The 20,634-nt window shown below is 43.4% G+C and overlaps 1 protein-coding gene and 1 long non-coding RNA gene across 4 annotated transcripts; both read right to left on the bottom strand.

The window, feature by feature from the left end:
* Positions 1-456: 456 nt before the first annotated feature.
* rras2 (RAS related 2) lies at positions 457-19,971 on the bottom strand. 3 transcript variants are annotated; one of them, XR_009529121.1, is made up of 7 exons: positions 19,536-19,971; positions 5,035-5,122; positions 4,662-4,764; positions 3,165-3,273; positions 2,477-2,595; positions 1,883-2,325; positions 457-1,828 (listed from the first exon to the last, which is right to left on the bottom strand). XR_009529121.1 is itself a non-coding variant. In XM_060072336.1 (6 exons), exons 1-6 carry the CDS (start codon positions 19,635-19,637, stop codon positions 2,238-2,240), a joined length of 609 nt encoding a protein of 202 aa, XP_059928319.1. In that variant the 5' UTR covers positions 19,638-19,971; the 3' UTR covers positions 457-2,237. The 3 variants fall into 3 exon arrangements, 1 of the variants encoding a protein (XP_059928319.1); XR_009529120.1 differs by having other exon boundaries at positions 1,879-2,325; XM_060072336.1 differs by having other exon boundaries at positions 457-2,325.
* Positions 8,875-16,373, bottom strand: LOC132472623 (uncharacterized). Its single transcript, XR_009529123.1, has 2 exons — positions 13,905-16,373; positions 8,875-13,258 (listed from the first exon to the last, which is right to left on the bottom strand). It is a non-coding gene; the product is annotated as an uncharacterized LOC132472623 (long non-coding RNA).
* Positions 19,972-20,634: the final 663 nt, after the last annotated feature.

The raw sequence follows: 20,634 nt of genomic DNA on the forward strand, positions 1-20,634 counted from the left end.
AATAGATTTACGATGAGGTTTCCCACTTACACCATGGATCCAATTTACTGTATGATTTCTTAGGATTTTATTTTGACTAATCACTAGTAATATTTAATATTTTAGTTGGGCTGATAATTTTCTCACAGTTGGAAAAATAACTGTAGCCTACAATTCAACCAATCCTTTATCAAATCAACCACTGGCCATTGATACGCCTTATAATACTGGCTCAACCACATCAACACATTATTGGAAAAGAAAACGAAAATGTGTTTCATGTGAAAATATCTTGTTTTAGTCCAATGTGATAAGGGGTTTCAGCAAAAAACATCGGACAGCAAAGATTTGGAGACATTTGGATCTGGTAGCCAATCTTTGTACACTATTTCAATAGAAACGTAACAGGACAACGCCAAACAAGGCTATTTGAAAGGGCCCGGACGTGCACTGCACAGTATTTTGAAACAAAACACATTAGCTCAATCACAGGTTTTATTATAGCACCAAAAGCTAAACAGGTGGTAAAGGACAGAGACGAAAACACTATTATATATAATGTACACTACATCTGCATACCCTCGGGGTTGATAATTGTTCTAAACGTCAGTGATACGACTGCGTTTATGTATAGACGTCAAGATCACCCCCCCGCCCCCCGACATAAAAAATAACAAATAAAACATTACTGATCAGATGTTGGTTAAGAATATAACTGAAGCGAATAAGGGCCCACATTCATCACCAGCTAAAAACAATCAAAATAATTAAATATTATTCTTTATACACATCTCGTAAGCATATAAACATATAAAAATACCTGTTAGCTAGTTTGATAAGAAAATAATGTATAAAAGTAGAGTAAAAACATTGAGTCAATTCCATTACTTCCATGATAATTTTCTGGTTTTGTTTTATGTTACAAGATAATAATACAAGAACAATCTTAATTGATAAGCCTTGGAGGTTAGAGAGATGTGGAAGGGAGAGGTAAAACTATATTTTTGAAGACCTTGTTTATATGACTAGACAACTAGAGCCAGGGCTTTGGCATTTACAAAGAAATCGTGTTGGTGGTACGCATCTTATCATTGACCAGGGGTATATTTTTAAGAACCTATAACATTTACATCATGTATTCAGTATGATGTATCTGCTACTTGATGTATTCTTAAACACACACAATCTATTCCAGATAATATCTTTGAGGGTTAATATACAACAGGAATGATTTGAGACGGCTGTGAACTTTTATAGATTTTTTTATGGGCCATTTGAGAGGTTAAACAAAGAGATCAATTTGGAGGTGAAAATATAGTTCCTCATAAATAAACAATATGCGACAAACTATTTTTTTGTTCTCTCCTCTGCTTGTCTGAAGATGACGGAGGACAAGTAGATCAGTGTTACTCCGTGAGGATAAGGCTCACAACACCTTCTTTTTTGCAATAAGAAGAGGTGCATGTATTGGATGTGTATTTAACATTTTACAAGAAAAATGCCAATAAAGTAGAAATGCCATGTATCATGATTGAGATTAAAGCAGATTCCACTTACAGTGCAAGATAGCCATTGAAGATGCCAAACAGTTACATCATTGTAACTTCAAGGTCTATTGAGACAGATTAATTATACCTACATATATATTTATATCGTTTTTTTCTGTGCATTTAAAACCAATTTCATCCTCACACGCTGTACTGAGGTGATTTAATAAGTCATTAGAAATACACTTTGAAAATCACAACAATTGTCAGATATGTACAGTAGCAGAATTAACACATGAGTAAAAATGGATATGGCACAACATACTCAAATCTTAAGATAATCTCTTTTGCCTGATAAGACACTATATATATATACACATGTATATATATATATATATATATATATACACACACACATATATGTATACATACATATGAATATACAATCTCAGGCAGTACAATGACACAACAAGGCGAGAGCAGTCCTTTAGATTACAAAACATTAATTTGTTACGTGATTAGGAAGGCAATGTTTAGTGTTGGGACTCTCTTATTGTGACGTGAGGGGGTTGCTCAGGAAGGTAGCGTGGTGTTTCAATTTGGCATTGTCAGTTTGTGTACAGTCAGGCAGGGGAAGCAGTTTTCTGCTAAAAGCGCGGCTGGCGAAGTGGTCTGAAGTCATGCTGAAGTCCTCCTGGGAGGACGTGTTGTCAGGCAGAGGGCGTGGCCATTTCAAACAGGCTGCAGGGGTAATATAACGATAAGGCCTACTCAGACAATCACACAATGACAGCCGCTCTTGTCTTTTTCTTTCCTCGTGGGTTCCGGCGAAGGTGGACATTCCTGCTCCTGGAATTTCCTGGGAGGTGTGATGGAATAAAAAAAAAAAATCACTCCACAGAAATCAGGACTCAGTCTTTTGAGCCATTGTAATTGAGTTGAATTGTAAAATCGAAAAACAAATGGGATGCTCGTAACGTGACATTAAGATAGGACTCTTGGAAACCCACCTGATGACTCTAACCAGCTCGTGAAAAGCCTGGTCTACATTCATTCGTACTTTAGCTGAGGCCTCCATGTATGTGACCTTTAGTTGTCTGGCTAACTGTTGTCCCTCCTCCTGGGTAACCTGGGAACGGGCATTGCAATACTAAAGCATTAGTATCTCTGCATGCTGGCAACACTGAGAAATACATTCATTAAGAAAGATCTAGATTAGACATTTTCTGTAGCGTTTGAATTAAGCATGCCTCAGTTTAAGCCACAAATCATATAAGCTGCGTAACTATAAAATATTCATTAGCATTATAAAATCTAAGACAAATACAACAATATTCACAATAAAAGCAATTTGCTTCAATTATCCTTACACACCTGCAATACATTTCTCGCCACCGGATGGCACTATGGACCCACCCAAGACCGCAGGCTACAGCTGCAAAGCTATAAAGGCTGCCTATAAGCTTTCTTTATCATCTAATTTCTTGATCATCTTCATTCTTCTTTACATCACAGCCTTCAATCTCAACACCATTCTGGGGCATTAGGTTTTCACAAAACTCTTTTCACTTAAAGGCTTTCCCTATGTTTCAATTTGTAAGTACTTCTTAGATATAATTACTTGTCTACAACATCTGTCCATTTCCCTCGAAATAAGTGGTTTTATGATCAAACCACTGAGGGGGGATTGTGACTTACTTGTCTCTGTGGATCAAGATCTGCTTTGTTTCCTACAAGGATCATGGGGAACTCATCCCGGTCTTTCACTCGAAGAATTTGTCTTTGGAATTTGTAGATTTCTTCAAAGCTGTAAAAATAATAATAATAGTGTTCACATTTAATGCCAAGTCACACAGTTGGGGCCAACCTTATTGTGTGACGACATTTTCACAAGCGTGACACTCTTTGTGGGTTTAAATATGTGTGTGTGTGTGTGTGTGTGTGTATGTGTGTGTGTGTGTGTGTGTGTGTGTGTGTGTGTGTGTGTGTGTGTGTGTGTGTGTGTGTGTGTGTGTGTGTGTGTGTGTGTGTGTGTGTGTGTGTGTGTGTGTGTGTGTTTGTGTGTGGTTGAATGCGTATGTAAGTGTGCGCGTGTATGTATGTGTGTGGTAGAATGTGTATGTAAGTGTGTGTGTGTGTGTGTTTGGTGAACATCAAGACCTCCAAGGAATGCAGTTTCCTCCCAACCTGAATCCCTTTTGTCATTCAGCCCTGCGTCCCCCCCCCCCAGCCTCCATCACCCCCCCCTTCCAGCCTCTGTTACTAAGCAGATGAGGTCAGCACTGCACTGAATGAACTGAGCTGAACTGCAGAGAGAGGACCTAAACGGGAGGAACTCCTGTTCTCACAAAGAGAAACACACACTGCTAGAACAGTGCAGTCGCAGTGTGTTCAGAAGCTATGTCGATTCTTTGGTGCACACAGAGTGCCAAAGTACAACTTGTATCTGTTTGCGCTTAAGCAGCATGCATTATAGCTGATCCGTCCCGCCCACCACAAACGAGAGAGTGCGAATAGTAAATCCTGAAAGACGCAAGTAATATAAATGGAGGAAGGGAACACTGTTTACAACATAAACACAAGAGGGGGCACTAGAGTGGGGGCAGGGCTCTGCAGCTTGCTGCATGCTTGGCAGAGCCACAATGAACAGAGAAAATAGGTGGAATGGAAATGCCTGACTATGCCATGCAGGCAAAATACCACACACGTTACATCAAACCAGTATCCACTGTGTGAGATGTGATGGGATGCATCGAAATACGGGAACAATGGTGCGACATTCGTCATCCTATTTAAACGGATCATCCAATTAGTTTTGATGGATGCCCAATATCATATTTTTGTGAATCAATTTGAAAAAAGAAAATGGATCAAAGAGTAACGAGAAAGGGAGCTATTCTTAAACTTTCAAGACAAGGGACTGGAGAGAGGAAGTGTTGAGAACAAAAGAGAACGACAGTAGAACCGCAGCGTATGGCTGCCGGAAGTATCACAGAAACGAGTTGAGTTTTATTATGACGACCAGGGAGTTCAACTAGCAACACAGTGTTTGGTAGGGAGAAACCTGCGTCCTTACGCAGAAACAGCATGTTGTGTTATTGACAGTGCATGAGTGCATGTGTGCGTGTGTGTGTGTGTGTGTGTGTGTGTGTGTGTGTGTGTGTGTGTGTGTGTGTGTGAGTTGGTGTCACTCACCTTCCTCTGTCGGTGACGGAGAAGACCAGCAGGAAGCCCTCCCCTGTCCTCATGTATTGTTCTCGCATGGCTCCAAACTCTTCTTGGCCTGCAGTGTCCAGGACTACACGCACACACACACACACACACACACACACACACACACACACACACACACACACACACACACACACACACACACACACACACACACACACACACACACACACACACACACACACACACACACATTACGTTGCTGCTTGAAGATAGTTTCAGGGGGCTTGTTCGAGCAAGCCCACAGTTATTCAAGTAAAGCACTGTCAAAATAGAACCGAGCAGCATCCAAGACGGTTCAGTGTTCACTTTGTTTGCTCAGAACAAGTGCACTTACTGTCAAGCCTGGCTGCCCTCTCGTCGATCACACACTGCTTGGTGTAGGAGTCTTCAATCGTGGGGTCATAGTCTGTGACAAAGTAGGACTAGAGGACACAGCAGGGGAAGAAACAAAGAGGGAAGCGGAAAAAGGAGAACAAGGGAGTAGAGAGAGAGAACTGTGAATATGTCTGAAGCAGTCAAAACTAATGTATGTCGCGGCTCTGGTTCATTGTGATGGACACAGTCACAAACGCATGACTCGTTTGAAAGCCACCTGATTAACAATTGAATAGGACTATGTTAACAGATATGTGTGCGTGTGTGTGCGTGTGTGTGTGTGTGTGTGTGTGTGTGTGTGTGTGTGTGTGTGTGCGTGTGTGAATGATTTACTTCTATAAAAGGCTAACACAACCAGGTAACCAGGCGCTTTATGCTTTTACCATGGGCCATTTTGCACATTTGCATCTAGAACCCATGTCCAAAAACAGATTGTACCTGGGTTTCAACAGGCCCTGTCATTCTCCCAGAGCTTTTCATTGTGGGCCAACATTGCGTCCTGATAGAGACAAGTTGCTAGGGTGGGGCCGAGGGGGGGAGGGGGAGTCCCACATTTCTCACATTTTTCTCATGTTTTGTAGCTCCCTCTCTCTGCTGGGTCTAGTTAAGTGGTGACAGCTGAGCAGGGGGCTCACCAACACCCTTAAAAGCCAGGCCCACGCTGTTAACAGAGTAACTGGATGACGATCTCTCTCTCTCTCTCTCTCTCTCTCTCTCTCTCTCTCTCTCTCTCTCTCTCTCTCTCTCTCTCTCTCTCTCTCTCTCTCTCTCTCTCTCTCTCTCTCTCTCTCTCTCTCTCTCTCTCTCTCTCTCTCTCTCTCTCTCTCTCTCTCTCTCTCTCTCTCTCTCTCTCTCTCTCTCTCTCTCTCTCTCTCTCTCTCTCTCTCTCTCTGCCAAACTAACAACAATGCAAGCCAAGACGTTTGACAAAATACCACATGAGGGGATTAATGTTTCAAAATGCCTCATACCAGTATGAACATTTGTTACACCTTGACATTCCAATCAAAATAATCGATAACAGAATGTTACGTTGCTTTATTTGTATTCTTCTTAACCGTCCTGTGTTCCCTCACTGCAAGGCATAACGCTGTCTCGGGACATATCTCATCTCTATGTAACTGCTACTCATCCACCCTACTGTGCACTGCGCTGCTGTTACTGTGCACTTGTCCTGCCTCTGTGTCTGCACTGCACAGGCTGAAAAACTGTGCCTGGTTTGGAAAGCCGGAGATGTGCTTTGCACCGTGTCATCAACACAGAGAGTGAAAGAAATCCTGCTTGTTAGTGATCACAAACCCTCCTAAGTCCCATACAGCCAGAACCGTGATGCCCGCGGCTCCACTAGTGTTCTCCCTTCTTCCCCATCTGCTCCTTCTCCAAGGCGAGCAAGCACACCGCGAGCCTCCTGCTAGCCTGCAGCGCTGCCCTGTCCCTGCAAGCCCTCCGTGGACCGGAGAGATGCAGGCTAGCCCCATTCTCTCTGCTTTCACTGCTCCAGCCAGCGTGAGGAATGAGGCTGTATCTTCTGCACCGTACGCCTCATCAATGTGAAGCAGCACTGGCGCTATGAGGGGAGCTCTAGCTCTGGTCGGCTAGCCTGTGGCTAGCAGCTAGCAGCAGAATCTAGTCTGACTGAGTGACTGCATGAAGAATGACTCATGAAGGCTGTGCGGGAAACTGTGTGATACATAAATACTTGTTCGTAAATAGATCTGAACTGTATCATCCTCATCATCATCATCATCATCATCATCATCGCCACCGTGTGCAGTTAACTGGCATTATAGCCAGAGGTGATTCAACTGGGAAAAGCTTTATATTTATATACCTAGTTTGTGTAGTGACCTTATTGTATACAAATCTTTCTCTATCATCTCTAAGACAAGAGAACGCATTTCCTCTTGCACAATATTTTAAGCTAGGCCTACACCCTGAAATTGTAATACCAGAGCAGAATTAACTTATGGATTTCCCATAAATGTTCATGACCCCTGACCCTGACTTAGCGATCAAGCCTCGGATAATGGACTGCATGCGTCTAGCACACCAAGGCCAGGGGGGGTCTGGGGAGCCTACAGAAACACACTGTGCATGAGACCCCCCACAAATAGTGTGCTTGAGCCTCAAAGGTTATCTCGTCGGTCCCTTATCACACATCCTTCAAATTATTTCCTTCTCGAGTGACTGAAGCCCTTCACACAGCTTCTAATAAACATCACTTCTTCGGCAGTGTCTTCAGAAACTTGACCATTGTCGTGTAGAGCACATTCCTGTGTTCAGGAGGATTAGGCGGGAGCTAAATCCTTAAGCCTGAGCACAATTGAAAACAACATTGTGTGCAACTGTGTTGTTGCCAAGATGCCTAATACAAGTGAGTCTGTGACCGTTCCATGTTCGGGTTTCAAGTACGCTACGTACCCGCTATGCTAGTAGGTAGTAAAACAATGGTGGGGGTCGGGATAAGTTAAAAAAATAAATAATAATAATAATAATAATAATTAACGGTTACAGGTTAGAGGTCGGATAATGGTGGTAAGCAGGAAAAAGGAAGGGAGAAAAATGGTAAGCTGCACCATCACTCTTTCTCAGGCTTGCGAAGCAGCCCACTCTCATTTCCCAATTGTATCTGGAGGAGAAAAAAAAAAATGGAACTGAGGAGGAAACTCCACCTCTGTACGGCTGGACATCTGCCAGCAGCCTCAGGGTGGCCATGATGTCATCGAAGACATGTTCCTCAACCCCACTTATCCGCTTCCCACTCCAAAGCCTGTCACTTCATTTCCTACTGGCATTCCAGCTATACATCTCCACCCCTCCACCCACCCACATACAGAAAGCTATGTTGCAGCAGGAAAACATTACAGGCCTGTTCACAATGAGAAGAAGGTCAGCAAATGAATGTCAGCTGTAACACAGCTTTCTCTGATTGAACTGCTTCAAATGTGTGAAATATGCAATAGTTCTCTCAATGGTTGGCAAACAAATTGCTGAATTGCGAAAAACTGAAAAGGGAGTTATTGTTCATTTGTCATCCTTGGGTGGTGTAGAGTTCATTCAATCCAGCCATACGCAAGCGCCTCCACACTTACACCAGGCCTCTGGAGTATGTAGGCTATCATCTGTAAAAAACTGAGCAAAATAGAACTTCTAATTTAGAGGTATTTAAAGGAAAACATTTACGATTTTACATGCATAATTGTCTTTGAATTGCCAATATATGAACAGGTTGTAATTTATCTTAACAATTTGACCTACCTGCCTCTCTGTGACGTAGAACTGCCTGTGGGCAGATTTCTATTACATTGAACCGCAACGGTTTTGCTGGGAATAAAGAAGGAAGTGACGTCTATGCGTGCTTCAGAGTGCCATAGTATATAAAGAAGAGCTAGCCTTTAAACAGTGTGTACTATTATGTATTTAGTTTGTATTCATTTGTTCATATTGGATAGTCTGTTAGCATTATGAGTTCACTCGCACTCCAGTGCTCTCATTGTGCAAGCTCCAGTCTGCTGCAGTTCCCATACAGCCAAAGGGGGCAGTCAAGAGAGAAGTTTTCTGTTTCTTAAAAAGAATACCTATATAAGAATACCTATAATAAGAAAATTGGGGATGTGTTAATCCTTAGTATTAAGTATAACGTTTATGCTTTATTCTTTAAGAACCGTTAAGCTCTCTGATTCCTTTGTCTGCCTCGAGATTGGTACTGTCGTCATGGTGTTCCACAAATTTGCTTGCCGTCCCAGGATTCCAAGCATCCTTCCAACGAGGTGAATGAACCGAATGAAAACCATTGCACTTGTTGCTTTGTCTGTCTGTTTACAATTGCAGCATGGCAGTCTGCTCTTCATCAAAAAGAAAGCATAGCTAGGTGTTATGTGGGGAAGGGGAGCAGTTACCAGCAATGCACAACATGTGCCCACTTCCTCTCCAAAAATGACTACAACTATATGTGTGTATATATAGAGTGTGAGATCCTGCCTTATCACTGGTATGATCTCATTGTTAGGTTTCCTTTACAGTATGAACCCTTTGTCCAACTTAGTTGGTTTCATCCAAAAATATATTGGTTAGCCCTACAGAAAGTACACAATTAAAGCACAACCCCAGTATACAGGCTAGGCTACCGTAAGACTAATATATTATTCTAGAAATCAATGTTGTTTACGACCAGCTTCATTAAAGTAGTCTCAAAGGTATGCATGCCTTGGCTTAGCCAGCAATGTGTGCAGGATTGCAGAGTAAGCTAATATCAACATGGTGGTTCATTACCTCCCATGACGCTCTGCTCCATTGACCTTCTTTTGAGACCTTGATTTTTAGACCTCGGCTTGAAATTCTTCAGTGCTGTTGAGTGTTACTTCTTCTTCTTTAGAATAACGGTGAACAGCCTATCAAATTTGCTTCCATAAGCTGATATTTCACACTGCTCTCTCCCTTCCATCTCCTTACTGCAGCTCCGCTTCCAAGTCCAGCCATAGGATGACAACCCATCTCTTTATTCTCTCCTAATAGAGACCAATCATCCTCTCTGGTCCCAGTTCTGCTGACAGACCAATATAGATTCTGGCTGGGACCCAAAGTCAACCATCGCAAGCTCGAGCGAAACACAACGTTCGTCCCTCATTGAGGGCACTTGAGGCTCCAAGCCGACAGATGTATATCAAATTGTCTCACTTTGGTCTGCCAATATCAAAAGCAATTTCAACTGGAGACACCTCATATATAGACAAAAGACCTTGAGGTAAGGCCTTAATAAAGCAAGTGATCTGGTAATGATGACGCACACAACGGCCCGAGCTAAACTATTCCCTTAGGAATCTGGATATTACAGCAACAGCATAATCGCGAGTGATAGCAGAAAGACACAAATGCCTCTTTCTCGGATGGAAGGAAACAATAGGCCACAGTCTGAAAAGTATTAAGCTGCATACCATGAGGCATTGCAGAACTTAGATATGGCCTTAATAACCACAACGGAGCATAAAGGGTTGTGAACTTCAGAGAATCCTGTTTTAGAGCGGCGCTCTGTGAATGACACATGCTCCCAAGCCCCCGACTTTAAGCTGTCTCAGATGCCTCACTAACACTCGTTCAGATTCAGTAGTTGGGAGTAATGTACGCGGCCTGGGGGAATCATAGGGGGTGTTGTTTGCAGAGCTAAAACTCACTGCAAACCAGGATTTGTGCAGCCAGTCTAGATGTGTTAGATGTGTTTTGTCTTAGATGGAGTTCATGTTATGAACATGGATGGGCGGAAAATTAAATCGCAAAAACGTTCATAAAAATATAAGAAGCATTGGCAGACACTGAAGGACCTGTCGAATCGAAACCCAGACTTTTATTATATGTTCAACCACCACACAATGTAAGTCGATTGCACATACTGAATGGGAAACTGCGATTGTCAACTGGGGAAAAAAATGATCTGAAATCCTATTTGTTATCCAAGTGTCGTACATGAATTACTTCCTGTTCCTCAACCTCATTGGCCTGACCTCTGCTAAACCTCTGGGGCTGTCCGGACTCTCTGCAGCTGTCCATAATCACCCGTCACCCCACAAAATCATCCACTATCACAAAGTAATGTTAAACAGATGGACAGCTCCAATGGCTACTTGCAAATGTAGCCATTTGCAAGTAGCCTTTTATTAAAGTCAAATTTTGGTTTAAACAATGGGTTAAAGAGTGATGGCAAATATAACGGCTCTTTCCAGGAGAGGCGAGAGAGAGAAAGAGAAAGAGAAAGAGAAAGAGAAAGAGAAAGAGAAAGAGAGAGAGAGAGAGAGAGAGAGAGAGAGAGGGAAGGAACGGGTTCCACTTCCTGTGGAAACGCCCACTTTTCCCATGAGCTCATGCAAACCAGTAAAGGTCAATTATTCAATACCTAGACAAAGGGAACACACAATGTGTCCACTGCCTTAAAGGACCCTTTAGGGACATTTTCTTCACCTCAATCAGGCTCCTTACACAATAAATGCAATAAAAATATTACATGCATCAATAATTCATTACTGCATCCGACTAATATTTGAATACAGACAAAAGGAATAAACACAACCTAATTACATGAAAAACAAAATAGTGTCAAGAATAGCTGTGATAGATGGTCAGGGGAAAGAGATGGCAAGGAACTGATACTGGTTGATGCTGATGAACTATCTACTCATGACAAGTGAGGATTGCATTTCCTTAAGGTGTGATTTATACATCCTTGTTTAGAAAATCATGTTATAGAGGAGAACATGTCTATGCTTACTGGTGAAGTGTGAACTGATCAAAGAGTATCCTATAGGGGTCAAGTGAATAATGACAAATGAACCAATACATCATTAATTATCCATCTAACCCTATTTTTTTTTATATATATTCTTTTTTTATACCTATTTCAAAAATATTAAAACAGATTTATTAACAAACTTTTTCATGCTCATGGCAATTCCTTCAACTCAATTTGGAGTATGTTTGGTTTAACATTGAGTAGTTGACTGCTATATATTTGATGGAAGCATATTCCAAAGCCCCCATGGGTGAGGACCGTGAGGAGTACAAAGACTAGGATGCCCCGCCACCACCTAGCTCCACACTTTGTCTCGGCCCCCCGCTCTCCTCTGGCCCCTGTGGCATTAAGACTTCAATCGTCCTGCTAAATATCAATGTGTGCCGGACTTTGGCCTCTTTCAAAGCAACTCAAAGGCCTGAAGTCAAAGAGCTGCCATTTAACCGCCTTCATCACCCACTGGATCACAGCGTAAAGCCGTTCTCCTCCCCACTGGATCACAGCGTAAAGCGGTTGGTCCATGCGACTTGGATGCTCTTCTATTGGCCACAGCAAAATCAGCGCGGTCTGTTTTCGCCATTCTAGAGTCCCGGTAACTGTAAAGTACAGGTCAGTCTGTAAATGACCCAATAAATCCACAAACATGGAGCTGTGACAGGCCCATATTGTTCTGTCCAGACATGTGACATCACTATAATGTGTCCCTTCCTGCAGAAAGCCAAGCCTAAGCCTTATTGATGCAGTCACCCGGTTGTTTTGCTGTGTGGGGCAGAACTTTTAGACGCATTATTATGATAAGACTATTTCTCTTTGGCCACACTAAGCCCCCTGACATCGCCTTCTGCTCTACCGCATCATCCTCAATGGCTTCTTTTGTAACCATGGATCAAATGTGGCCCTTGTGACACTATTTAAAATCATACACACCCGCGTGAGAATCAAGACTGTGCATGAGAGTGTGTGTGTGTGTGTGTTGTGTGTTGTGTGTTGTGTGTTGTGTGTGTGTGTGTGTGTTGTTTTCTAATAAGGGCAAACAATTATCTAACTATGGTATATAACCAGTTGACACTCAATATAAATTCACTGTAATGGTTATTCTGTGGTGGTACCTCGCATCAAAAACAAAGATTACTGGGAGAGGTATGTTTTATGCAATTAAAGAGTGTATATACGTGCATGTTACTATCAACCATAAGTCTGCAATACACCTAAAACAACCACCTAGATTAGAGTGAGCATAGGGAGTATCCTGCACACAAATTAAAACCAGTTACTGAAGTGACATGCTCTCTGATGGGAAGGCCAAAGCACGATACTTAGTCAAGACATGCCCGAACCCACTCAGCTGCAGGCAGCTGTTTGCCTGGCTAGCACTGCCTCGTGCCGATACAATATTCGATGATCAGTACGTTTGTTGACAACTGCTGAGATGATAGACGGAGCAGTGTGTTCCCAGTGTCTGTGTGTATCTTTGAGACCTCCATGGGCAGTAGTGGAACAGCTGTGTCAAAGGCTTGGTAAAAAAAAAAAAGAAAAGAAAAGCGGACTGTGTTGTTTGGTTGTCTAACCTGGACAACTGATCCCTGTGCAGCCGTTCTGGATATGACCTGCGGGTGATCCTATCCATAAGGTCTGGCTTTGCGAAAGAGGACCAAAAGGGGAGGCCGTGCTTGCCTCAGACATAAGGATGATGCACTCGGGACACACAATCGCCATTCGATGGCAGCAGTAGCACGTAGGGACGCAGTCGCTCATACTGCAGTGTCACCTGTCGAGGAGTGGTCCCGGTGGGGGCCGTGGCTGACCCAGAAGAGGGAGCAGGTGCCAGGCAGGCGAGCTCTGGACACAATGTCTGCATCAACAGAACCAACTGTCCACCAGCTGCACCACAGGCAGCAGGGACCTTAGAAACAGACCCATCAACAGGGGAAGAGGGCGTTCAAATCAAATACTTCTAAAGTAGAGGTTTCTATTGCCGCTTTTCCACTGCATGGTACCAGCTCGACACGACTCGACACGACTCGACTCAGCTCGCATTTTTTGCGTTTCCACAGCGGTACCATGGTATCTGGTACCTGAAGTGGCTGCTTTTTCTAGTACCTACTCGCTCTAGGTTCCAAGCGAGCTGAGCCGATGCTAAAAGGTGACGTCGGCAGACGGCCGGCGACTGATTGGCCAGAGAGTGTGACGAAGTCACGAGAGCGACATGGCAACCATGCTGGTAACATCCATAGCAGCGCCGCAGCCAACATGTTCCACTTCTCCAACTTCTTCAACATGCCAGCTAATAATAGTAATGCGATCGATGTCCTCCATTGTTGTTATGTGGGTTCTGTCCATGTGTGGGTTGCGTATGTGTTGTTTGCGTCGCGTACACAAATACGTCACGGCCCTTTCGCGCAGCCGACCCCGCCCACGTCCAGGAGGTACTATTTGCGGTGGAAAAAAAGGAACCGTGCTGCTACCGTGTCGAGTCGTGTCGTGTCGAGTCGAGCTACATGTGCGGTGGAAAAGCGGCATAAGTTGCATGGTTCTAGACGAGCGCTTACTTATGGTTGGAATGGCCGCCATTTCCCATCGTAAGTTTTGTTATTTGAGCTTTAGATGGGAGACATGATACAGAGGCTGGTGATTTTACGTCAGGCAGATGAGCAAACAAAAAGAGAATCTCCAAATACAACAGCGGGAAACCAGTGGTCTGTCTGTGACTAGTAGATAGCTAAATAGGAGCTAAATAAAGGTTTCTATGTTTAACTTTGGCTTATTACCTTCTACCTTAATGTATGCACACACTTGTTGATTTGAACAATTGCCGCTTGACACTGGTTGGTCAATGGCTTCTTTGAAAGCAAGATTAGCCTGTGTACCACTATCTCATTTAAATAGGTCAGAAACATTGCTTTGCTTTAATGGATTTAAGGCAGCAAGTTTGAGGGATATTTCCTGTAACTTATAGTGATAGTGTTGGAGGTAGCATCCTCATGTGTTCATTTTATAAGAATTGGGAAGCTACTGTTATGTGATTACGTCACAGTTTTCTGAATTGACAGTCCCTCAAAACATAACATGGCAACTATTTTAACCACATTCATACGCAAGCACACAAATGTACAATACTTCCCCAAAACCATATATTGTGCATATAGCTTGCGTGCTTCTCCGTGTGTGAGAACGGAGAAGAGTTTTCCACACTCTACTGTAGTCAACCTAAATATCTCCCATTAATAGTGTCCAAGGTGTCCAGGGCAAGCTATGTTCCATGAAACTTGATACGCAAGTTCTGTATTATTTTTCATTAATAACTGTGGTTGGGTCCTGGTTAACCTAACTAGAATGCTGCATGACACTTTGATACACACGCAAATTTGAATTTCCAAGACAATCCATAGCATCATAAAGGACCTCTTTTGAACAAATAACTTACAAATAAATATATTATATACAGTTTAGACACTTGATTAGCAGTGGTCTTCCGAGCTCTTCATTCAGAAACTGGAGGCAAATGGGATTGCTTTCTTGTCTCAAGACCATAGCAATTAAAAGAGTGGGAGGATATTCGCAGTCTGTGGCCTTCACACATAATGCTATGGTTGGCCCCATGGCACTGTTCCAGATCCTGCTGTTACCTGGGAAACCGGGGAAGTAGTCCTCTATAAATTTTAAAAAAGAAAGGGAGAAGAAAGGCAAATGACAAGAACTCTGACAAATCCTTATTTTCTCCATGTCCAGTCAGCTCCCACTGAGTGATGCTACATAATAAAATGGATAAACACTACAAGTTACTGACCGACTGTTTTACTGCCCAAGTTAAGTTCTGTCATTTTAACTTTAACCTTATTTCCATATGCCTGTTGTTGTTGTTGTTGTCGTCCAAGGGCACATTAAACAGGCGGCATAGCTGTCATGTTAGTTGGTCTCCATACAACTTTACGTCCTCCAGATTAATTTGGTCAGCATATTTTTCTTTTAAATAAAACATATTCTGTGCAATGTGACGGCTTTAGAAGCAACGTATGTTTATGACACAAATCTGTCTACTCACTGCTTATAGCAGATGTTTAGGAGAAATTTGACGGGCTTATCATGAGAATCGATTCTACAAAGCAACAAAAAGCAACATGATGGCTCTATTATTCTAAAATGGCCTCAACAACAGCTATGGGAAGGGTCAATCTGTCGTTTGTTCGGTGGACCACACAATCTCTTTTATATAACCTATAAATAATCAACATGATTTTAACAATCAACCAATAAAGATTCAGGTTTGTTTTGTACGCTGTGCACAGGCTGTTGCCTTCAATGATCCAGTTGATGGAAAGGTTAGAACAATTTGAAATGCAGTCAGGGATGGTTCAGTAACTTCATGAACATGCGTCTGTTTAGCGGTATTTTTCCAAAGGTGTGACATCATCCAACAAGCCTTTGTGATCGCGACGACTTATGATCTGCCCTCATAAAGGTGTACTTTGAAGGAGACCGCTCTTTGTGAGAAATCAACAGGTGACCCTCATGGGGAGCTAAACAAACATTGAGCTTTCATAACACCCATACACGCACACAGCCAAACACATGAACTACAATACACAGTACACAAACACTCACACTCTCACACACCTGCATACTATAATAAGTAATAAAAGTCCTTATGACACCAAAGCCGCATTGAATGGATCAACAAAGCTCTGAAGCAAAGCCATGCGTCAGGCCGACCATTCTCGTGTTGCTTACGTTACCTCAAGTGTTGGTCCTTCTCAGAGGACAGACCCACACGCAAACCACAATGGAATTTATTTGGAATCAGCTGAATGGCATGTGATGTGACACATTGCAAATGGAGATAACGTTTTACAAAAACGCACACACACACAAACACACACACACACACACTTTTCAACGTTTATTAAGTTCAAGGACTTATCATGGCAGCATTCCTCCTGAATGATATAAGAACAGTGAGTCAACCTGACAGAAGTGAGAGGAGAGAGGGGTGAAAGAGAGGGGAGAGAGCGTGGGGAGAGGGAGAGCGGGGGGAGCAGTGGAGAGGGAGAGCGGGGGGAGCAGTGGAGAGGGAGAGCGGGGGGGGGGGGGAGCAGTGGAGAGGGAGAGCGGGGGGGGGGGGGGGAGCAGTGGAGAGGGAGAGCGGGGGGGGGGGGGAGCAGTGGAGAGGGAGAGCGGGGGGGGGGGGAGCAGTGGAGAGGGAGAGCGGGGGGGGGGGGGGGAGCAGTGGAGAGGGAGAGCGGGGGGGGGGGGGGAGCAGTGGAGAGGGAGAGCGGGGGGGGGGGGGGGAGCAGTGGAGAGGGAGAGCGGGGGGGGGGGGGGGGGAGCAGTGGAGAGGGAGAGCGGGGGGGGGGAGGGGGGGAGCAGTGGAGAGGGAGAGCGGGGGGGAGAGGGAGAGAGAAAGAGAGACTTTTTTTATTTTATCCAGAGGTCTGCAGTGGCCTTTAGCTAATCTGTATGAGAATTTGATGAGGCTGGAAATGTTGCCGTTACACATTAATCATGCTAAAAGAGGGACCATCAGCTCACCACATATTTTCCATCATTAGTAACTCACCCAATAGCACATAAACGTTCTCAGTAAACACCTACCTCGTTACTATTCTCCATGTTGAGTCAAATAGTCTCTCTCTCTCTCTCTCTCTCTCTCTCTGTTTCTCTCTGATGAGATGACGTATCAAACGACACATACTGTTTCACAACTTGTGTCAGATGACTGTGTTATGTCGCCCGCATGCTATTTCAGCTGGAGTAAACCGCCTGGCATTTGTGTGGCCAACAAGTTCAGAGGAGCTGCCATTCTGTTATTGCTACTGATAACATTCTATAGTCCCCCACCCCCCTGGGTGTCCAGAGACTAGCCGCTACGTCAGCACTCGGTGACCGTGTTGTACCATAACTACTCTGGACCTTGCTACACTCCGTTGTGTACGGGGGAATGGGTTAACCTAAAAAATGGTGGCTTGGCACTTCTGACAAATGTACTTATGTAAGTCGCTTTGGATAAAAGCGTCTGCTAAATGCCCTTAATGTAAATGTAAATGAGTGGTCGGCTCTCTCAAAATACCGGCCTACCCGCCTGCTCTTGCTTTTTCTCCCTTAGCTCCCTTCCTACTTCTCAGTAGGAGAGTCACCAGGCTCTAAGTTTTTGGTTGGGCCTTTGGTGTATTTACACATACCCACAAATGTATTTGTTCCCATCTTCTCTGAGACTAGGTCAGAAAAACACCAAAGGATTAGTTGCAGTCCTAGTGTATCTAGAAAGCACAATATCCAACCACAATAGTGCTAGAGCAGAGACCACAGACTAGCTGGTAGTAGTAGTAGTGATACGTTTTGCACTGCAGGCTGTGAGGATGTTGGGGTTATGAAGATTTATGAAGAGGAGGTGCGTATCACTTGCATTGGGAACACAGTTTCTGTATGCAAAATAAGGTGACAACAAATATTACAAAGATTGACAGTATTCAACATGCTACCGTTTTTTGGTCGATTAATTATTTTGACGATGACAATATTTTGTTTATAGGCCTACGCCTTAAGTGGAGAAGTTTGCCATGTGAAAAATAGTTGAGCAGTTGGTCCAAAGACCTAAAAGTGGAACAATATTAAGCTTGTTAAGGCTAAGCTTGTAACTTTAAAAGCAAAACGCGGGCAATCCTTCGGACAGAAGCTGAATGACCTCTTTTGGAATAGAGGCTAAAATACCAGATAGTCTACGAGCAACATGCCACCCAGCATGACTCAGACAGCTCCCCAACACACCCAACCCTGAACAGTTGTGTTGAAGCGCTTTGACTCTATAACCAGCTGTTAGCCTATTCCTTTGGCAGCTCACTTCTATAGAAACCCCAGAGACATGGTTGTAGCAATTTCTCTCTTCATGCCAACAATAGGAACAGCAGGACAATATTTTGCACTCTCCATTGACCACTTGATCTCTGATTCAATGGTAGATGCAATGATTTTTAGCGAAATTGTGATTGTTGAGTTATAACGGTGGATGGATCATTATAGAATGCACTCCAATTAGCCCCACTCCTGAAGGAGGCGAAGTATTTAAACAGCCTAGTACTAAGCTTAATAAACTTGTTACGAGAATGTTAAGGATTAGCCTAACTATCTACTACTGTTCAGGCGCCTAATTGCGGAGATATAACACTGATAACAGGGTTATGATTTTGTCATGATGCAAATGGAATCTACAGGAAAGAATTTAAGTACAAAGCGAAAAAAAAAAGAAACTGAAATGAATTTGCTTTCCTGAAAATGATATTAGGCTGATGTTAGGCTCATTATCGGAACAAGCGGCATTGGTGCAGGCGCGCCGACACTGGTCTTGATGCCGCTTATTCCGATAATTGACCTAACTGATGTAATTTGAACTGATATCCCTGATTAACAGATATCATGTGCACACGTATACACACAAACGCGCACTTGTTCTTCTATCATTCTCCACTTTGTCCCTGCATGCATACTTTGTCTGAACACTGAGAAGAAGTGCAAACTGCAGTCACATCTTAAATAATATGCAACATCAACAAACCTCAGAAGTCCAGCAAGCCTAACGATTTGAGTCGTAAGGTGTGTGTGTGTGTGTGTGTGTGTGTGTGTGTGTGTGTGTGTGTGTGTGTGTGTGTGTGTGTGTGTGTGTGTGTGTGTGTGTGTGTGTGTGTGTATCATTTTGCTCAACAATATACATCTGTTGATCATATAAATGCTAATTGGTTTGCTGTTACGGATGTATTCACTATGTACTATGATCTTTTAATTACTGATGGGCTTAGGAGGACGATGGTGCATGCAGAGCAAATAACGTTGGTCACACAAGAGCATGAATCAAATTGTTCCAATTTCGTCATAAATTACTTGAGAAATTATAGGCTACAAATGGATGCAGCGCCTAATTTCACTTCATTTTTCTACAATTTGCAATACTGACATTATGTTGGCTGAGCTCATTCTAAAAAATCTCATTCATGAGCGAGTTTTCAGCATGACGGAGGATCCGGCTGAAACACAACACTAAATAATTGTATTGCAGGCCTCATAAACTAGTCCCGCTTGTGAGAACAGACCCCCGTATCCGCTTACTGTGGCTGCCAGTGTCTGGCCATTGCCATGTTTTCAGCTCAAACAGGAAAAGAACAAATCAGGACAATGCTAGGTAGGGTACTGACCTGAATGAACTGGATAGTTAGGGCTGATTTCCCGACACCGCCACCTCCAACCACCACCAGCCGATACTTTTCCTGCACCGAGCCGTCTTTCCAGCCAGCCATCGAGAACACTTATGTGTTCGCCGCTGCTTCAACACCGCTGAGCAGACACCCACTTTTCAGTAAACTGGAGAGGCCCGCAGTTGGTAGAACAGTGCGCTAAAAACCCACGTATACGAATAGCAACCAGATTCTAGGCAGTAATCCGTTCCGGGGACTGTTTGGAGATTCCAGTACGTTCGCTCGGTTACCACCGCATATGCCCTGCTATTTCACTCGTGTCTGGTCTACACAGCGAATGCTATGCACACAGGCAGTGATGAATCCGAAAGCACTAGCAGTTATCAGCAAGTGCAATACACCCGTCTGTCGCTAGGGGCACTTGGATAAACCAAGTAACTATCGCTCCCCAGCTTCGTCCCAAGACGTAATGTTACGCTTATGCAGTTCAATTCCTGCTGACACGATCCTACCTCAGATAGATGTGAGGTTTCGGCTACTAATCATACAACACACACACACACACACACACACACACACACACACACACACACACACACACACACACACACACACACACACACACACACACACACACACACACACACACACACACACACACACACACACACACACTATGGAATTTATTTTAAAAAAAAAATGGAACGGATAGATTGGCAATTGATCTCTGGCCTCCAAATTAACTTAACATTTATTGAAACTCCAGCCATGAAACTCATGTCACTGCGCTTCAACAAACTTGGTGCATCTTGACGCCCTCTGGTGTCCAAAATGCAGAAATCAAACATTGTCTAGAATGACTACAGTCTATTTTTACAGCTGTAATTTGGCCACATGCCACAGTAGGACATTATGGTCTGTAATAAGAACTTAAACACATAGGCCACTGATTAGAAGCCTACAAGGCGGTACAATTGCTATTTTTATTTTGTTAGATTAAGACATTTTAAGAGTTTGCCTTAACGGGAAGGAAAGCTTATTTTTTAGTACTAAGTCATTATTTGTAATACAAACCGAAATATCCTCTAATATCAATGAT

The sequence above is a fragment of the Gadus macrocephalus genome, chromosome 14 (assembly GCF_031168955.1).
Source record: "Gadus macrocephalus chromosome 14, ASM3116895v1".
Classification (NCBI taxonomy): Eukaryota; Metazoa; Chordata; class Actinopteri; order Gadiformes; family Gadidae; genus Gadus; species Gadus macrocephalus.